This window comes from Mustela nigripes, chromosome 15 (assembly GCF_022355385.1).
Source record: "Mustela nigripes isolate SB6536 chromosome 15, MUSNIG.SB6536, whole genome shotgun sequence".
In the NCBI taxonomy this organism is placed as follows: domain Eukaryota; kingdom Metazoa; phylum Chordata; class Mammalia; order Carnivora; family Mustelidae; genus Mustela; species Mustela nigripes.
The window spans coordinates 30,339,918-30,358,608 of record NC_081571.1 but is presented as its reverse complement, the minus strand read 5'-3'; the positions used below and the strand labels follow the sequence as shown (position 1 = coordinate 30,358,608).

General features: G+C 43.3%; 1 protein-coding gene across 6 annotated transcripts in view; it reads right to left on the bottom strand.

Moving 5' to 3' along the window:
• Nucleotides 1-18,691, bottom strand: part of ENOX1 (ecto-NOX disulfide-thiol exchanger 1) — a 561,141-nt gene that overhangs the window by 101,353 nt on the left and 441,097 nt on the right. For all 6 annotated transcript variants that reach the window (XM_059377619.1, XM_059377624.1, XM_059377621.1 and 3 more), the window contains one exon: nucleotides 703-887. In XM_059377619.1, the coding sequence (XP_059233602.1) occupies nucleotides 703-887 (185 nt within the window). The remainder of the gene's footprint in view (nucleotides 1-702; nucleotides 888-18,691) is intronic.

Below are 18,691 nucleotides of genomic sequence, written 5' to 3'. Positions count from 1 at the left end.
CTGGGGTCTCCCATCCCCTCAACCTCTCACCCCCCACAATCTGTGCTCCTTCTCCCTCCTCCATTGCCCAGTGACTCCTATCTCTTCCTAACAACTTCCACAGACACATCTTTAGCTTCAGTGTGGGAGGCTAAAGTCTGGCGCTCCTTCGCAAAAACACAGATACCACCCTGTTCCCAAAATTGCCCACTCTGGTGCTTCAGCCACTCCATCAATAAACATCTTAACTGCACAGTAGCATGTTCATGAGACCCAACTATATCCTCCCTATAATCCAGAAGGAGTGAAAACAATAGCGTTTACATTTACATGGAGCTTGGAAACAAGCTCACCATGCCTTTGTAAAATCTGTTGGCATGCTTTCAACTTAGAAGTTCTCAAGGACAAAACACCCTCGTCATGATCCGTAAGGATTTTCTGACCATTTGCCACGAGGCTGAATTCCAGCCACAAACCCCTCCACCTCCTCCATTCTCTCGCTTAGATTCCAACCTCAAGGGCATATTTCTTCAACATAATTCTTTAGCTTTGCTGTTTCTCCACATTCTGCTCCAACACCCACTAGCACTTTCCTTGTGACTCAGTGTCCAGTTGTCCTTTCTTTTCCTTCACCTTTCCCGGCAAATGGCTGCCATTTTTCTTCCACTTAACACACACGTCCCTCTCCCTCAGACCAAAGAGAACGAAATCTGGGCCTGGTACCTGCTGCATGCCTTGCATGGTCTGCTGCAGGAACTGGAGCTGCTGGTCCTTGGTGACAGTTTCCTCTGTTCGAAAAAGTTGTTCCTTCTCTTGTTTGAGCAGCTCTACCTCGTTCCTGTAGGCATCCAGCTGCCAACGGAGACTGTCGTTCTCCTCCTTGAGGGCGTAGGCCTGAGCGGCCAGGGCTGCAACACAGAGTGAGCTTAAGTCAGTCACCTTCCTGCTTTGATGGGGGGTGGGGTGGGGTGGGGGGGGTTGTGGGGGGTTGTGGGAGGAGCAGTCACTCACCCCAATTCTTACCATTAGCCCCAGCTCAGAGACATCCCCAAAGGCCTTGCCCCAGGGCTCTTTAGTTTGCAGTTGGTGGGCATGACCAACTTGGGGATTTTTATCTATTCTATTTGTCTTGTTGTATGGAGGAATGTTTCCTGGGGGCACAGGAATAATTCCTTCCAAAGGCCCATCTCTTGACCTCTCTCCCAGTCCAAGGCTCTAAGAAGTCCGGATGGTGGCTAAGTGGCGACAGCATTGACAATTCCAAGCAGCAATCACACCCACCCCTTTACTGTCCCGTTTCTGCAGCCTGGCTAGGCGGCTCGGGGGCCACTTTCTCTCCAGCAATCAGCCATTCCACAGGTGGAGTCCTGCGGCAGCGCTCCCAGGGAGGGAGGAATTGACAGGCACGTCTTTCCTCCCTCACAGTGGCTGGGACACATCAGACAGCTTATTTGCTCACTCCTGTCAGAAGGGTAACCTGGTTCCATTTGTTTCACACATTAAAACTCTGAGCCCCTACAAGGCTGAGTGGTTACTCAAATACCCATTCTTGAAACCTAAAATTCCCAGATGTGGACTTGGACCTCACGCACATCTCCATCTTACCAAGAGAGAGAGACTATTAACACAGGGTCCTCCACACCTCAGAGCTTTGGAAACAGCAGAGACTGAAGAAGAAAGAGTGCATGGTACGAACGACACTGAAGATGGTTTCCAGCTTAGGGCTTTTTGGCCTCTCCAGTGATGAGAACCGTCGGCTGGACACGTACCAAGTGACAGGCCCTGAACCTAGGGCTTTGTTTGGACTAAGTCCCTATTCCGCACCCACCCCCCCCATCAAGTCTGCTCTTAATCCCCCTCTTTACAGGTGAAAGAGGTGAGGCACAGAGAAGTTAGAGAATTCTTCTCATCCCACAAAGTAAGTAGCAGGAATAGTCTTGGGGCACCTGGGTGGCTTAGTTGGTTAAATGTCTGACTCTCGGTTTCAGCTTGGGCCATAATCTCATGGATTGTGGGATCGAGCCCCACGTCAGGCTGCTGCTTGCTCAGTGGGGAGTCAAAGATTCTCTTTCTCTGCTCCGACCCCAGCTCATTCTCTCTCTCTCTCTAAAATAAATAATCTTAAAAAAAAAAAAAAAAGTAGCACAAACAGTTTTCAAGTCACTGGGCTGTTCTGCCAGTCTGGGTGTGTTTAGTTCTTACTAATTTGAAACTCCTTGTGAATTTTCTCCTCCACTCTCCTACCAGTATCCCACACTTTCTCCCCCTCCCACGGCAAATTCATGCTCTACTGTTGTAAGCAAGATAAAAGTGGAAGAGAAATTTCAATACTTAACAGAAACTTCTTCAAAAAAGTGGCTTCCAGTCTGTAAGGGCAGAATGTGAGGCCTACTGTGCGGCCAGTTCTCAGTGTGTGCTCATCTCTACCTCTCACTTCCCAAAACCAATCAGACAGCCTGGAGGTCAGCCCCCTGCGTGTTCTAACTTCACGTTGCAGTACACTGACAACTGATCTTCACAGAGGTGCTCTGAAATCCCTATGAATGTTCTCCTCAAGTATCAAACATGAAATTACATTAATAATAGCTTTATAGTTGAGTGGTTTATGGTATTCTGCTTTGCAAAATGATTATGTATAGTACACAGGAAAGACTAATCAAATAGAACATGCAATTAACCAGAAAATTCCCTACCTCAAACCATCAGGGAGCAATTAGTCAACAAACATTTATTGCATACGGACTCTGTGCCCAGGCCTGTCTGGGCATCTTGGATCACAAAAGGAGGAGCCGGAATAGGTCTCTTCTCTCAAGCAGTTCAGAGTATGAGAAACTGATTCATTTGTAAAGAAACCAACACATTCTGGGGAAGAGGGTTCAGACCGATGCCTGGCATATAGTAGTAACTTAATGAATGTTGGCTGACCGAACAAATAAATGGGCAACTTAGTGTCAAGGACCTAAGGAGCTGCGGGAAGAGAAAGGAAGACATAGATCAGAATAATAAAAGAGGGCTTCAGAGGCTGGAAGCCCGAGGATCTGGGAAGGACGTCTCAGCCTAAGCAAAAACCCAGGCAGGAGAATGGGAGAGCTACTACTTAGGGCAGGGAAGGCGACTATTTGGGGCAGGAAAGAGAGAAGCTCCATCCACAAGGCAAGTGTTGGTCTGCAGGCAGGGAGAGAAAGGTGAGCCAGGTTTGGTGATGAGAGGGGGTGGAGGCTCAGAAGTCAGGCCCGATTCAGTGCAGCAGCCAGCGGAGAACCACTCCAGGTGCCTGGGCAGTGAAAGGACACTATGAAACCAGTGATCTAGTAAGATTGGTTTGGCAATGGTGCGTGGAATGAACTGGAGGCTGAAAAGAACGAATGGAGGAAATTGTATTTGGTGTCCACGTGTGTGCAAAACCAAGGAGCAGCCAATTTTACAGTTTTCAGGGACGTAGAAAATCAGAAATGACCCAAAATATGGGCAGGAGCGTGCGCTCGTGCTTTTTAACATCACGAGGCCCAACTTCAGATCTTGTCCACACCCAGAGACCCCAACCCCTGACAACTCAGTTTACCAATCCGCAAGGAAATGGCTGTGAGGCATCGTTTGAGAGGGATGCTGTAATAGGGCAAAATTACAGAAAATGCAAATGATGGAAAAAGTGTTGGCACTACATAAGCACATTACTACATTTAGTAGCATTCAAAGACACTTAAGTCATTTCCTTAGGAAGCTCTATTTGGCCCTTTTTCAATTTAGAGTGGCATTTTTATTATCATAACTGATAGCAGGTGTTTGTGAAGAAATCGATTAGTATGCAGGGATGGAAATTACATTTTCCAAATGAATTGCATAGTCTGCAAGATACGCGGAAATCTGTGTAGCAAAATGCAAGCAGCTATAAAGCATGTGCCAGCAACATTATTTAAATAAATTATCTGAACATAAATACATATAGGAAAGTGCACCATCCATTATTTCATGGGCTCTTCTTAGAAGCCTGTGGAATGGCACTGCTGACAGCTCTTATTCTTGGCTGAGCCGAGTGACCACTGTTTCTGCCAAGGAAGAGACAATGCTCTTTGCATTTCTGGAATAGGACAGTGATATCATTATATTAAAAAAAAAAAAACACACACACAAAAAAAGCAGTTGTAACTCTGTAACAACCCCCTCCCCCCAAATCAATACCATAGCCAATCCCATCAACATTTTTGTAACTGAGGCATATAACGAATTTACATTCCTGATTAAGTGATTTCAAGCTTGATATTTGAAAAAAAAAAAAAAAGGTTACTCATGTGGCAGCAAAGTAGTTATTTCTGAAGAGTGAGAAATTGTGTATTGACTCCACTTAACTTCAGGACACCTGTTTGTACACATTATTCAATGTCATGCCTCAGCCCTGAATGTAACCTTCAGATGAGGCTTCCTGCAACACACTACATTATGTTTCTAAAAGAAAAAAGACCCTGATAATTCCTACCTTAATATTATTTTTTTCAGTATGTTAAAAATTCAGAAACTTGAAAGTTCCACTTTTTCATTTCTCTCTCTTTTTTTAATCTTTAGTTCTTTCTGGGACACTATATTAAATAGTTTTGAAAAATGTGTCATCAAGCTTCCATGATAAAATTTACCCTTGAGAGACTACATAATAAATTCACTATTCAAATAAGCGTAAGGATTAAAAATAAACTACACTGTGCATCTTTTAGTAAGAATCCCTGAGGAGTGCACTATGTTTCAATAAATGGAATATTTAGCTAAGAGCCAGCCTCTGTGGATTACCAATTTTCAATAATAATAATAAAAAGAATACAGTAAGACTTCAGTGTAAACTATTCTCCTAACTACAATTAAATCTTCCTCTGGTGACTATAAAGGTGCTCCGAATCCAGTAGTGCCCATGGATTATCATTGGTTCATTCACCAACCAACAGATTACTGAAAGGCTCTATAAAGAAACTGCGGCATTGGGCACCTGGGTGGCTCAGTCAGCTAAGCGTCTGACTCTTGATTTCCACTCAGGTCATGATCTCAGGGTTGTGAGATCAAGCCCCGAGCCCCTTGTGGGGCTCTACATTCAGTGGGGCCTCTGCTTAGATTCTCTCCTCTCCCCTCTGCACAAACGTGCATGTGTGTGCTCTCACTCTCTCAAATAAGTAAATAAAACAAATCTTAATTTAAAAAAAAAAAAAGAAGCTGCAGCATACACAAGGGTAAGGCCAGTGTGGTTGTCAATTCATACTTGCTCAGGCCTTAGAAAACTTCTGTTACTGGATTTTCCAAATGGATCACAAATGCAATAGCAACGTAAGAAAAACTCTGCTAACCAAGATTAAATTACATTTCAAAAATTAGCACTGGGCTACTAAAATTATCAAAGTGACATTAGGGTAGGAAATTGATCCCAAGATTAAATTGCACTGCTGAAAGGAGAGGTTTAAAAGTATTACAGCAGCTTGTTGTACCCTTTACTGGATTCTATATAAACCATTATTCTTTATATTAATTATGGTCAAAGTGACCTCTTTGTGTCTCCTGGATTACTTACTGTGTTTCCATGGGAACAGATAGTGGCATGCTTAACTTCTTTAAGTAAATAATCTGGTGAAAGCCTGGAAATCTCTCTCTTACTAGCCTGAGCCAGCCTCAGAAAAATAATTAGCACTATATGAAGAATGTAAGTTATTTTGGGTTATGTCCCAGTAAGCTGACAGTATGTTAATATCTTTTTCATGCTCAGGCGAGATGTAACTAAATAATAAAACATTTTAACATATTATTGCTAACAATATCTGGATTTCTCAGGGACTGTTCATCTCGGCTTCTTTGGGGAACTCTGTGTTTAGCATTCTCCCTCTGCTCTGCCAGATGTCCCCCCAGAATGCCGGAAGGGTGCTGTCAAGTGGGTGTTTCTTTCCCACATGCAGAGAGTCTCTTCCAAGGATTTCATCAGCTGCAGCCCAGCTAGGCAGTTGTGCTGATAGGTCCAGAATGCAGGATGATGTGGATGGATCCAAAACCCAGAGAACATCCTCACCATATGTGTTGCCTACCAGTCCCTGTGATCTGGTGACTTAATTACTACCCAGGCTCCACCTGGCTCCCTGCACCCAACCTCTTCTTATAGGCTGCCTGGAGTAGGGGTGAGGGGTGGAGCTTGCAGAGACCACACACTAGGTACCCCAACTCATGCCCTTCCTTATTTAGTGCAGTGCTGTTCCCAAGAGGTGACTGCCCCAGAGGCTGCCACGGGAATTTCTCTCCAGTGGGGCACAAGGGAGTGATGTGTGTCTTCTGAATAATCCGTCTCTTCCCGCTGCTGGAATGGGCCTGGGTCTCTGAATTACCATAAGGAAGAAAGGTGCCAAAGACCAAGCATATCTGCTTTGAACTCTTCTGTGTTCAAGAATAAACTTTTTGTTGCTGTTAAAGCCCTGAAAATGTGTGACTTATTAATGAAATAGCTGGTGTTCGTCTAATGCCGGTAATAGCTTACATTAGGATCCCCTGGTGGGCATGTTGAGACCCAGACTTCTGGGCCCTACCCCCAGAGTTGGCAATTTGGTGTGTCCGGGACGAAGCCTGAGAAACTGCATTCCTCAGTTTCTCGGGGGGGGGGGGTGCTGATGCTGTGGGGGCAGAGGGTGCCCTTGAGAACTGCTGCTCAGACTGGCACTCACTCTCTTGGTTCCTGAACTGGGGCAATGGTTGACTTACGTGGACAGATTCTGAAGGAACCACAGGCTTGGCTTGTCGTTCCAGTTTCCTTCCTTTACCTTCGCCTGTGTGAGCCCCAGCTCCATGCTCTGCACCAGGGAGGGCTGTCCCGCCCCAGCCCCATTCCTATGCCCTGAGCACCTTCTCATGAAGTGAGGGCGAGAGCACTCCTTTCCCCATCTTCCCCAAATAAAAGTAGCAACAGCAGAGCAAGAGCAATGGTGGTGGTAATAGCTAACCGTTCTGACATGCCAGGCTACGGGCTAAGCATTTCACCTGCACAATCTCAGTGAACAGAATTACTGTTTCTGTTCTACAGATCGATGGAGCTGGGTTTGAGAGACACAGGGGCTGGGCAGCTGGCGGTGGTGCAGGGCTTACACTCAGCACGTGTGACTCCAGAACCTCTAGCACGGGACTGGGGTAGCTCCAGTGCAGCTCAGAGCTGGTGCAGGAGAGAGCGGGGAAACCAAGGACACCACCCTCACAGCAACTTTGTTGCTAAAAGAGAAAGAGCAGTCCATTGTGGCAAGGTTTGGGGAGTGTTCTGCTTGAGCCTCTATTTAAAAGCAGACACACGTGTATCTTCTGCGGGAGAGTCCCTGTGGAAGGACCCCTCTGGCTCAGACCACGTAGGGATCCTCCTCCTGCTCTGTGTCTCTCTCCTCCAAGATGGCCACGCTGACAGTCGCTAACTGCTGAGCTCTTGAGCCGCAGTCAGTTAATAAGGCTCCCGTGAGAGGGCTGAGTCCATCCCACTCATGCTGATCTTGGGGTCTCTCAAGGACCAAAGTTAGATGCCCCCCTCCCGTCTGACCTCACTTGTGTTGTTACTGTGGCATGCGCCTTTTGGTAGAGCGCAGGTGGTGGAAACCTCCCTTCTCAAAGGGTCCTGTCCCCAAGACCTCCTCTGAATGGGCTGAGGAAGCCCCAGGACAAGGCCCAGGCCCACCCTCAGAGAACCAGGGGAAGGCGTGGGTTCCTCCAGTGTCCTGGCTCGGAGCTGAAAGGCACGGCGGCCACCCGCCACACGGCCAGGCTCCTGCCAGCCAGCCTCCTACAGTCCCGACAAACTGTAATCGATCTGTTTTTCAGTAACACCTGTATCACCGCGGAAGCAGCAATCTTCCTCAAATTGCTCACGGAAATTCCTTCTGCTTCATTTTTGCAGGATTATTATTATTACAACTTAGCATTGACATAACATTTTATATTTGCAGTGTGCATTATAGTCTGCACATTAGCTATTATTAGGGAGAGCTAAACAGAAGCACAATGCGGTGTCTATTTCCATCTTTGTGTGAGGCCACTGGAATAAAGGTAATTTTGAGAGTGCAGGTAAGCTAGATCCTGTTATTACAATGGCTTAAATGTGAGTCTGGAGGCACAACGGGCAGCAGGTGACTCTGGAAAAAAAAGAGAAATGCTCTGTTTCTCCCTGCATACAGCTCTTCCTAAGGAAGGGGTCTGCGGCAGCCATGGCTGCCAGCAGGAGCCGCTGGGTGCAAACACTACTGAGAACTGACATCAAGCCTTCCTGCTTTGCCACCAAACTTCTTATCCTCTGACGCCGCTCCCAACTCCCCCTCAGTGTCCTCAGGAGAAAATAAGCAAAGGAAAGAAGCTTGCCCACTTTCTTCGATAGTAGGTGATGACTGCCATTTAAAATACTGGGAAAGGTGCTCTATGGGCTGAGGGATGCGTTTCAAGGCCTTAGACAAGCACCTATCAGCAAGCCCTGCGAATTGTAACTTTCTCTGGGCCAGGCACAGCCCCACCTGACCTCAGCAGCTCCCCAGCCGGCTGCAGGAAGAACCTGCGATAGGTGTGGATGTGGTGGCAGCCAGTAGGGGCTCTCCCTACCGCGTGGTGTGGAAGGAGGCCCAAGGGAGAGGAGGCTTCCGGCTGTGGAGGGCTGCCGAGAGAGCCTCTTTCCTGAAGAAGGTGGGGAGAGGGTCTTCAGGTCAAGTTCACTGAAGGGAAGCCTGAGTGGAGACCTCTTTCACAAAGGACCCAGAAGTCTCTAGGAGAAGGGTCCCCCAACCCTCCCAGGCAGCCAGGGCAAGATCAGGGGGAGGGAAGGAGGGAGGCGCTGGGTTGTTGGAGACCTAAATTCAGGCCACAGGTATCTCAAGAGGGGATCCCTCCCACCCCAATTCACCCTTTTGACTAAACTTCAGTTTTCTTTTTCACTTTCAATCCCTATGCTGATTCCTAAGATTCAGGGCTTCCCCCACTCACCCCCCCCACAAAGGCTTTTCATCATTTTTTTGTTAAGATTCTATTTTTGTTAAATTTCCTTAAGATATTTTGTGAAGATATTTATTTATTTATTTATTTATTTATTTATTTATTTATTTATTTATGGGAGGAGGGAGAGAGAGAGAAACAGCATGGGCAGGAGGGGCAGAGGGAGAGAGAGAACCTCAAGCTGATCCCATACTGAGTGTAGAGCCCGATATGGGGCTTGATCCCAGGACCCTGAGATTACAACCTGAGCTAAAACCAAGACTCGGATGATGAACTGATTGCACCATCCAAGAGCCCCACCTTCTGAAAGCTAAATTTAAAAATTCTCTTTTAGAGCAGTCAGGCTCAGACCAAGGTAAATCACACAATGACACGTTTCTAGGGGTGGCCACCTCTCCCTTGGCAGTGGCTCCCGTAATCGCAGACAGAGTGCCTCCCTTGGGGATGGTACTGCATCACTGGATTTTGCTTTGTAAGACTTCATCCTAACTAAGCAGTTGGTCTTGGCCAAAGAGAAATTTAAACAGCAACCCTTCCCGTTACCGTGTGAGGACCGTCTCCTCTTTCCCCCACCAAACTGCAGATTCCTTTCCCTTTTAACAAATGGTCACTTCTAATTTTCTTCAAGAAAACTTCCCCTCAAGAGGTGATGATTTCCTGCTCTTACTAACAGCCTCTCCCCCAGACACATGCAAACTCACACCCACATAAAACACATCCATACTCTGAAATGTGAAATGAAGGTCAGCCCCAACTTAAACAACGTTCTCAGATCTAGGCACCACCTAGGGCAAGGAAGGCAACTTAACCACAGAGTTTTTATTTTTCTAACACCAAATACTTGGGATAACAAAGATGAGTTGTAAAGAAACCCTTTTTCTCTCCTCAGTTTTTGTTTTATATAAACTTTATCCAGTCTATCGCAAGAGAACCACCAATATGCTCTTAAGCTTGGGGGGGTGGAATGGAGGCACGTGAAGGCATGTCCTCTCCACTATCCTGGTCATTAGTGTTGAAACTCATTTATGTGCATGTATTTGTGCCTGACATTAGTTAGAATCCCAACCTCTCTAAACATATTACCACAGTAGGATGGCACTCGTCTGATAATTAAGGCTGGTATTCCTCAAAGTTTGTTCCACGCGCAGCCTTCACTTGTCCTACTTTGGTAGCTCTTACATGAGGATTCCTGGACCCATCCCAGACCCTCTGAATCTGAGTAACTGGAATGGGGCCTGAGGATGTGCAGTTAACTACTTTCTAGGCTGGGCGGAATGCATGCCAACATTTTAGAACCACTTCCCTGGCTTTTTAGGGACCAGATACCCATTTCTTCATGCTTTCTTCTTTTTTCCAGTCTTATAAATATTTCATTATTTTTTTGACACCTGCCTTCTCTAACTGCTTTTCTGTCATTAGAAGGACCTTGCCTGTCCAGCTGTGACCATCCAACATGGCCGTCTCGGCCTCTCTGCCACCTGCCTTGCCTTCTCACATTTCATGAATCTATCGACCTGTTCCTCTTGGAATGCTACTTACTGCCTCTCCCGTGATGATATTGTGACTGAATGCTTTCATAAATCCTCCAGGCAGTGTCTCCAAAACACATTTTTCTGATCTACTGGGTGTTGTTGTGTATTACTTTTCTTTGCAGGCATATTTCTGGAGAAAGTTCCAGTTGCAGCCGATCTGTGGCTTGCACGCAGGAGACACCCAGCTCAACCTCGGTGTTCTGTGGGAAATAATGACCCCTTACCAGGACCTCAGACCAGCTTCTTCCTGATGAGACGGGGCCCATCCTGTGCGCCCGCTCTCCCCAGACTTGTCGCTGGATCCTCAGAGGTTTTTCTCTTTGGCACGGGGCCAGGCATCGCTGCTTCCTTCTCTCACCACTGATGGATAAGGAAGAAGTCCCTGGCTATTCTCCGAGGGTCTGAGAAAAGCTGAGTTTCTGTTCCTGGCCTTCATCACATCTTTCTGCATCAGATTATCTTCATTTTTTTTTTTTCCTTCCTCCCAGCTAGCCTTTTCCCCATTAGCCACAGGGTACTTCACTGTTCCTCACACGGATATGATGGGGGGGCTGTCCACCCGTGTCGTGTCTGCCATACTTAAACTCAAGAAAGAGCTCTTGGGGCGCCTGGGTGGCTCAGTGGGTTGAGCCTTTGCCTATGGCTCAGGTCGTGATCTCAGGGTCCTGGGATCCAGCCCCGCATGGGGCTCTCTGCTCAGCAGGGAGCCTGCTTCCCCTTCTCTCTGCCTGCTACTCTGCCTACCTGTGATCTCTCTCTCTCTCTCCATCAAATAAATAAATAAAATCTTAAAAAAAAAAAAAGAGCTCTCATTCATTTCTTCTTTCTTCAGTCCTTTATTATTGCCTATGTCAGTCACTTCCTTTCCACTAAACATTTTTATCTTTTACTTCACTTTTACTGTCTTTTCATATTTCATTACCCTACCTCAACCTGTTTTTTTCCCCTTTCTTTCTTACCAATTATTGACAGACATCAATCGTAAGATTACATACCAGTGGTTCTCAAGCTTCTGTGCAGCAGAAATACCTGCGTGGTAATTTATAACTTCCATGAGTGGGACTGAACTCCCAGGCATTGCTAGGAAAGCTTCCCAGCTCTTTGTCATGTGGAGGCAGGCCCGTGAGTCGCTCACTCACACCTTCTGTTATTGCTCCTCAGTATCCGTCCTCCACACTGCCATGGCACCAGGTTATTTGTAAAATGCCATGGAAACCCTTACTTGGTTATTTCTTACAATCTCACGCGAACTCTCTGAGGATGAGGCTTATGTTTACTGAGAAGGCTGAGGCTTGGAAGAGGCCCATTGTTTGCCAACTCATGCCAGAACCAAAACTCAGATACCTCCAGGACCTCTGGCATCTTCTGGTGCCAGGTTACTTCTTTACTATATTCAGTGTCTCCAAGCTCTCTCTTCCTGGGACTCTAATTCTCACTCACGTATCCATTTCTTCAGACCCTTTCTGGTGATTTTATCACCCAAATGACCCCCTCATCCAAAGAGCATCAAAGTGAGCTTAGCCTTCCTCAGGCCCAGGAAATAGGAAGGAAATGTGGAAGGAAGTCTTTCAAAAACTTATTTTCAGAACTCTTGACTTCTCATCCATTCAGATGGCTCCAGTTCACATTCCTCAACTGGACACATCTTCTCATTACTTCTCTCATCCCCAGAGGTTGAAAACTACAAAATCCTGCTTTGACAAACTCCGCATTTATCTTCCCTGAGTCCTTGGGCAGGGAAAAGTGCACATATTTTAAAAACTGCCTAGATGGCTAAATTATAGCAATTTTTCCCTGGGAGAGAGTTGTTCAGATATTAAAACCCTCTCTGTATTGAGTATGATAATCTTTCTCACATCCCCATGAAAAGCAGTTTTTGCTTTATTCATTAAAATGATTTGTTTTTGGTTTTTGATGAGTGTAATTTTTCAGGTAGCAATGTTTTATTCTTACTAGCAACTCCTTGAAAACCCTCCATGAGCGCTGAAGCCTCAGTTAAGCACTATTAATCAAACATTAAATGCTTTTAAACAGCTCTACCCCTTTTTCTAATTGAGAAATAGAGCTGTTTGGGCAAGTTTATGAGGTGACCTTGATTGAATTAAAGAGGTCAGGGATGGAACAGACTTCAAACTCATATTCAATGATTTTAAAGAAATGACTTCCCTCCAATTAAGCAGGAATTAGCATGAAATATTTTGTTTCTGAAAGGTTAAAAGAATTCCTCTGAGAAACTAGCTCTCTTGTTTGCTAGCTCTTTATTGAACATGAGAGAGAAGGCGCCATGGATTGTTTTATGTAACGTGTTCTGGTAACAGGGGGCCGATGATCCAGCATCAATTATAACATTCTTAAGAGTCATAAATGTTGTACTGAAGGGGCAAGGAGTCCAATTTAAGTTTTAGTTTCTATTTCAAAAGCCCAGAGACCCAACAATTTTCAATTACTAAAAAAAATCATCAAGATACATTTTCCATCTGCATTAATTTCAACCTAGTTCTAGGGGGAAAGGTTCCAATATTACTTGGTTTCTCTGCTATTCCTCTTTCTAGCTTCATCCCTCACCTTGCCATAGTCCCCCATCTTTTAATGACCTGAAAGGACATGTCATTCTTCCTGCTCTAAAAAGTAACACAGAAGAGTCTTTGTTGTAGAATTATGGAAGCTGGACTCCACAGAGGAGGGCAAAGGGACTGACATGTGAGGTCCCACACATGGGGACTCCAGGATATTATTTTTTTTTCCTTAAGATTTTATTTATTTATTTGACAGAGTGGAAGAGAGGGAGCACAAGCAGGGAGAATGGCAGGCAGAGCAAGAGGGAGAGGGACAAGCAGACTCCCTGCTGAACAAGGAGCCTAACACAGGGCTTGATCTCAGGACCCTAAGATCATGACCTGACTGAAGGCAGACACTTAACTAACTGAGCTACCCAGACTCCCCATCCAGGGTACTGTTTCTGGGAAGCAGTAGTCCTGAGAAGAACACTGGCCATGTTACTTTGTGTCCCTGCTCCTGTCAACTTCAGGGAGTTGTACAGACATAGATTATACACAAGAGGGAGGCAAAGGGGGTAAGACAGAGAGCAAGAAGGAACTTTAAATCCACATTCCTCTTATGAGAGTTGGAGCAAGTTGGTAAACCTCCATTAAACCTCAGGGTCCTCATCTGAAAAACCTGGTCAGTACTGTGAGGATTAAATAGGTAATAGTTACAGGGTTTTTCTTTTTTTTTCTTTTTTTTTTTTTTTTTGGTGTGTGTGGGTTCCTAAACTGGAAAAAAAAAAAAAGTCCTTTAACTGATTAGAAATTAGTTCTTCCAGGTTTGAATTTCCTATTCCAACATTTCACCCACTCCTGTCCACCTACTGTGTACATAATATGCCATATGCTGGCCATTTAGAAAGGAAAAGATCTCAAACTAGTTTTTAAGGAACATATGGGGTGTCATCATGTTTCCACTCTTACTTGCTTGAAACAAAACATGAACCAGGGATAAGACAGAGTTCAGATGGACAGATTTATACAAATCCTTCACAGATAATATCTGCTCTCATAGCTCTTTTTTTTTTTTTTTTTTTTTAAGATTTTTATTTATTTATTTGACAGATAGAGATCACAGGTAGGCAGAGAGAGAGAGGAGGAAGCAGGCTCCCTGCTGAGCAGAGAACCTGATGTGGGGCTCGATCCCAGGACCCTGAGATCATGACCTGAGCCGAAGGCAGCGGCTTAACCCACTGAGCCACCCAGGCGCCCTGCTCTCATAGCTCTTGATGCCAGAGTGTATCTGCTCGCTAGGGCTCTAACTGCAGAAGGTACTGGGGGCAGACCCTGTATGGACCCATGACCCAGGTCTATCCCGGGAAAAGGAGAGCTCTGATGATGTGATATGATAATTCTTCAGAGTAGATAAGCAACATTCTCAGATCAAAGACTGAGTTTCCATTAGTCTTTTAAGGCTTTGCTAATTTTTCCCTTTAATCTGGCACTGTAAGACAAATATCATGGTCCCATATACATCGTAAAAATTTGGTGGCTATTCATTTTATCACGGCTTTGTATTACAACATTACTTGAGATAATTCATGGAGGCAAAGAGCTAAGAAAGATAGAGAAATGGATGGCTTTAGGATACTCAGATTATACAAACCATACTACAAAATCCATATGGCAGGTAGAGACAATTCTTTAAAAACTGATAAATCATTAAAAGAAGAATAAAATCTTATCCTACCTCCAGAAGATTTGCCAAATTGTCACTTACATTGTACCTGAAAACTTGCAATTTTTTTTATAATGACAAAAACTACCCAATATAAACTTGCATAATTTATTTAGTATTTCAAATAATTATTGTTGGGGGTAAAAAAAAAAAAAGCCCCAATTTTTCTCATTAAATTAAAATATGGGATGGAGAGGGAGAGGACATATTCCTTGTAAGATCTCTTCTGGATTAAATGTCCCTGAGTCTGTGTATCTCCACAGGACTGATATTATTGTATGTGCTGCCCCTCTGACTGAGATTTATTGAGAAGTACATCTTATTAAAAAAATAAAGGGGAAAAAAGAGGCCCTAGGAACAAGGAAGCTAGGACAGCACTTCAATAAGTCCTGAAATTAGATAGAGAGTCAATAAACTGGTGATCTTCTCATAGGCTCTCCCAGCCCCTGAGGATGCAAAGGAAATATGGGATGAGATGGGAAATAAAAAGGCTAATACTGTAGCTCAGATCATTCCAGATCACCCATCAAGTCTGTGCCTGTGTTTTGAGAGGTATCTTGATTTTTCTCTTTACTTTTTTGGAGAGTTTGGGAATGGAAAACATGAGTTGGGACAGTATGCACGGTTCAGCAAAGGAAATGCATGACAGGGCACGGCTCCTTCCCAATGTACTTCACCTCTTCAAAGTATTTCTTCTTCTTGCCTGAAGCCACAGAACAGATTGCTTTTGAGGAAATAAATATCACTCAACTAGAAAAGAGACTGTGCCAATTTCCTGGGTATTTTTAAAAGCTGGCACTGCTGTTGGAATGGGCTTAAGGACAGTTTGCTGGATGCACTGCTTATGTTGAAGCCAATCTCTTTCTAGTTAGTAGAAATACAGAAAATAATGGGAAAACTAAAAATAAGCCCCAGTCATATTTGTCTGCTATCAGTTTTTAAGGTAATAAACTCTGCAATTTACCTTTGCCTCCCAAATGGCCTCATGGTGCCATGCACATCGCAGAGGATGATTTTATTTGATTACTGACTCTTACGATTCCACTTAAGGCATTTGGGGAGGTTTTTTCTTCCTCCCATCAAACTTAGTGGTGGCATATGAAGGTCACTAACCTGGAAAGAAGGAAACTAGTACTGAGTTCTAGACTTTCTACTTGCTACCTTGGGGAAATAACATTACTTCTTACCATGTGACTGCACATTCCTATCTGTAAAAAAAAAAAAAAAAAAAAAAAAAGAAGGTGGTTGTAGAAGATGATTTCTAAGGGTCTCGTCCACATCTGAAGAGACTGATCATTGCCACTCCCTGGGGGTAAGAATTCAACATGTCTGCCTGGTTTAGAACTTGAATTATTTCTTGACTCTTATTTTAATAGTTACGCAAATATGATCAGCCCTTGGAATAGGAAATTGTAAGACAATGTGATCTGGATATTAAATGTGGAAGTTCCCTAATGTAAAGCTGAAGAAGGCAATTCAATAAACTTCCATCATCTGGTACTGGTTACCATTTGTTACCACTTTTAATTTTCCTGTATAATTGGAAATGGCCAGGTATTCCCCAACTGATGGGAATTTTATCACAGGTTCTCCTAGGTAATTTTAAAATAACTATTTATTACAGTTTAATGATTAAAATAATACAGGTATATTTGTGGAAAATTCTGAGATGCTCAGAGAAGAAAACAAAAATCACCTATATTCACACCATCTAAAAATCATCACTCTGAATATTTTGACCTGTATCCTTATATATTTCCCCCAACATACAAACTGTGATGACAATACATACATTAACCAGTAGGAATGATCTGGACACTTATTTGTAATTGACTTTATCACTTAGCACAATACTGAGAACCTCTCATGACATCATATATATATATATATACTTATATATATATAAAACATTATATATATAGCCTTCCAGAGTAAGATTTTTCTCAAAGCTGCTTATGGCTATGTAATTAATTAACCCATATCCCACTGTTAGATATTAATGTGTTTCTAAAATAATTCTGAAAACTGAAAATTTAGGTAACCGCATCATTTGGCAACGACATACATGCCTCGAGTGGAAAGCAAAAGTCTCTGGGACACAGCAGCTTGGGAAGCTACAGTGGGCTCATTAAAGAACCTCCAACACCCTGCCCGAAGTACCACAATGATACATCTGTCTTGCAGCTTCTGCTCTGGAAGTATTTCTCCCTACTTCTCTGCTACTGCTGGGGAGTCCAAAATAAAAATTCCTTTCCTTAACCATTTCCCAGAAGGCTGTTCACATTGTGTCCTGGAACTGGAGAGGAGTGGCTGAGCCCTTAGTCCCTCCCTGGTGTCAAGGACATTCACCCAAGGAAAAGAGAAGAGTCTCTAAGCCATTTAGACATGGGAGAGATCACTATAATAATGATTTGAAAACTGTTATAAACTTCAAAGTCTAGGGGCTTCTAAGTATAAATATCTTATCATTCAGGTATAATTTCCAAGAAAGGAAAGAAAGTAATCACTTCTTTCAATTCTTTTTTTCATTAGTTATGAGGCCCCTAACTGTGCATGGCTTCCTGGAATTCTATAGGATGTCCTCTTGTCCTGCCTTGCTGTGTTCATACAGTAGACCTAGCATCGTCAGGTCTTTAATGAAAGGAGCTTGTGGGCAACAGCGTTAGGAGTCAGGGTATAACAACTATGTCACTAACTGTGTTTTGATGAACAAAGCAATATGAAAACATAGGAGACTTAGGACAATGCTGTTCATAAACAGTACATCAGTGCTAAGAAGTTGGTAACACCATAAGTTTTAATATAGTCTGGTATTGATTCTTTTGGCCAATGTCCCACTTTAATAGTGTTATAATCATACTTTAAGATTTTTAGATTGAGAGGTACACAAGAAAAATCAATAGATACTATCTTTCCACTACCAACCAGCCTCATATATATAGCCCCTCTGCCACACTCACATTTAAGGGACCTAAAAGATGCTTTGGGGATGGCTGGTCCAGTTATCAGGCTTTTAATAACCTCAAGCATCCACTCTGACCACCTCAGAGGTTAGAGCTTCAGCTCACAAAGATACACGCAAAGGAGCCTATGATAATCCAGAAAAGATATCCATTCATTTTCTCTATATTTTCTATTTCATTAACATATAAAAAGGAAGCTTTAAAAAAAAACCCATTCACTCTTACAGGAGAGCTGTCTAAAACCAAAATCATATAGAATTACTGTTTCTGAGACTTGAAAAATATATAGATAAGTGCTTCTATAGTTAAACTGTGCAGGAGAAAACAGTTGAAAATACAAAACTATCTTTTGTAGTATTGTAACAGTTTTCTTCTTTCATTCTTCTTAGTCATTACATTTTCCAAAATGACCAAGTGCAATTTTTATATGAAAAACTGATTTTATTATTAAAATGTTACATGCTGCTGGAGGGTAATGAGCGATCCCTGTTTCACGATCAGAAATCCCTACTTATTATTTACAACTAAAAGGAACAACTAGGAAAAGGAACACTAAGGAATTCTTTTTTATGTTTAGAAAGAAAGAAAAAAAAACTTACAAACTTACCCAGATTCTATCATCTAAACTCTCTTGAAAATATTCTGATTTTTTCCAGAAGTTGTGTAAACCACACTTAAATTCCAACAACACTGTGTTAATTTTGCTCAAATGCAAGCTGAAAACATATTTTAACATCCTGTCAGAATGAGGTACTAAGAGTGTCGATAAAATGACACTAAAATAAATGTAAATTTAGATTGCAGTTACAAGTGGCTGCCTGACTCTGGGAAGATGTTAGGTTGCTATAGTATTTTCCATAGCAACTTTGCATCTTATTACATAAATATTCCCTCAGTGTCCTTACAGCCTACTAAGAAGAAAACAGGATTAAATCTACTCTCCTATGTAATGATCCTGCATCAAATCTTATCAGAATGAAATGCCCAGAAAACATAAGAAACCGCAATCTAGACCACAGTGCTTTGGCAAGT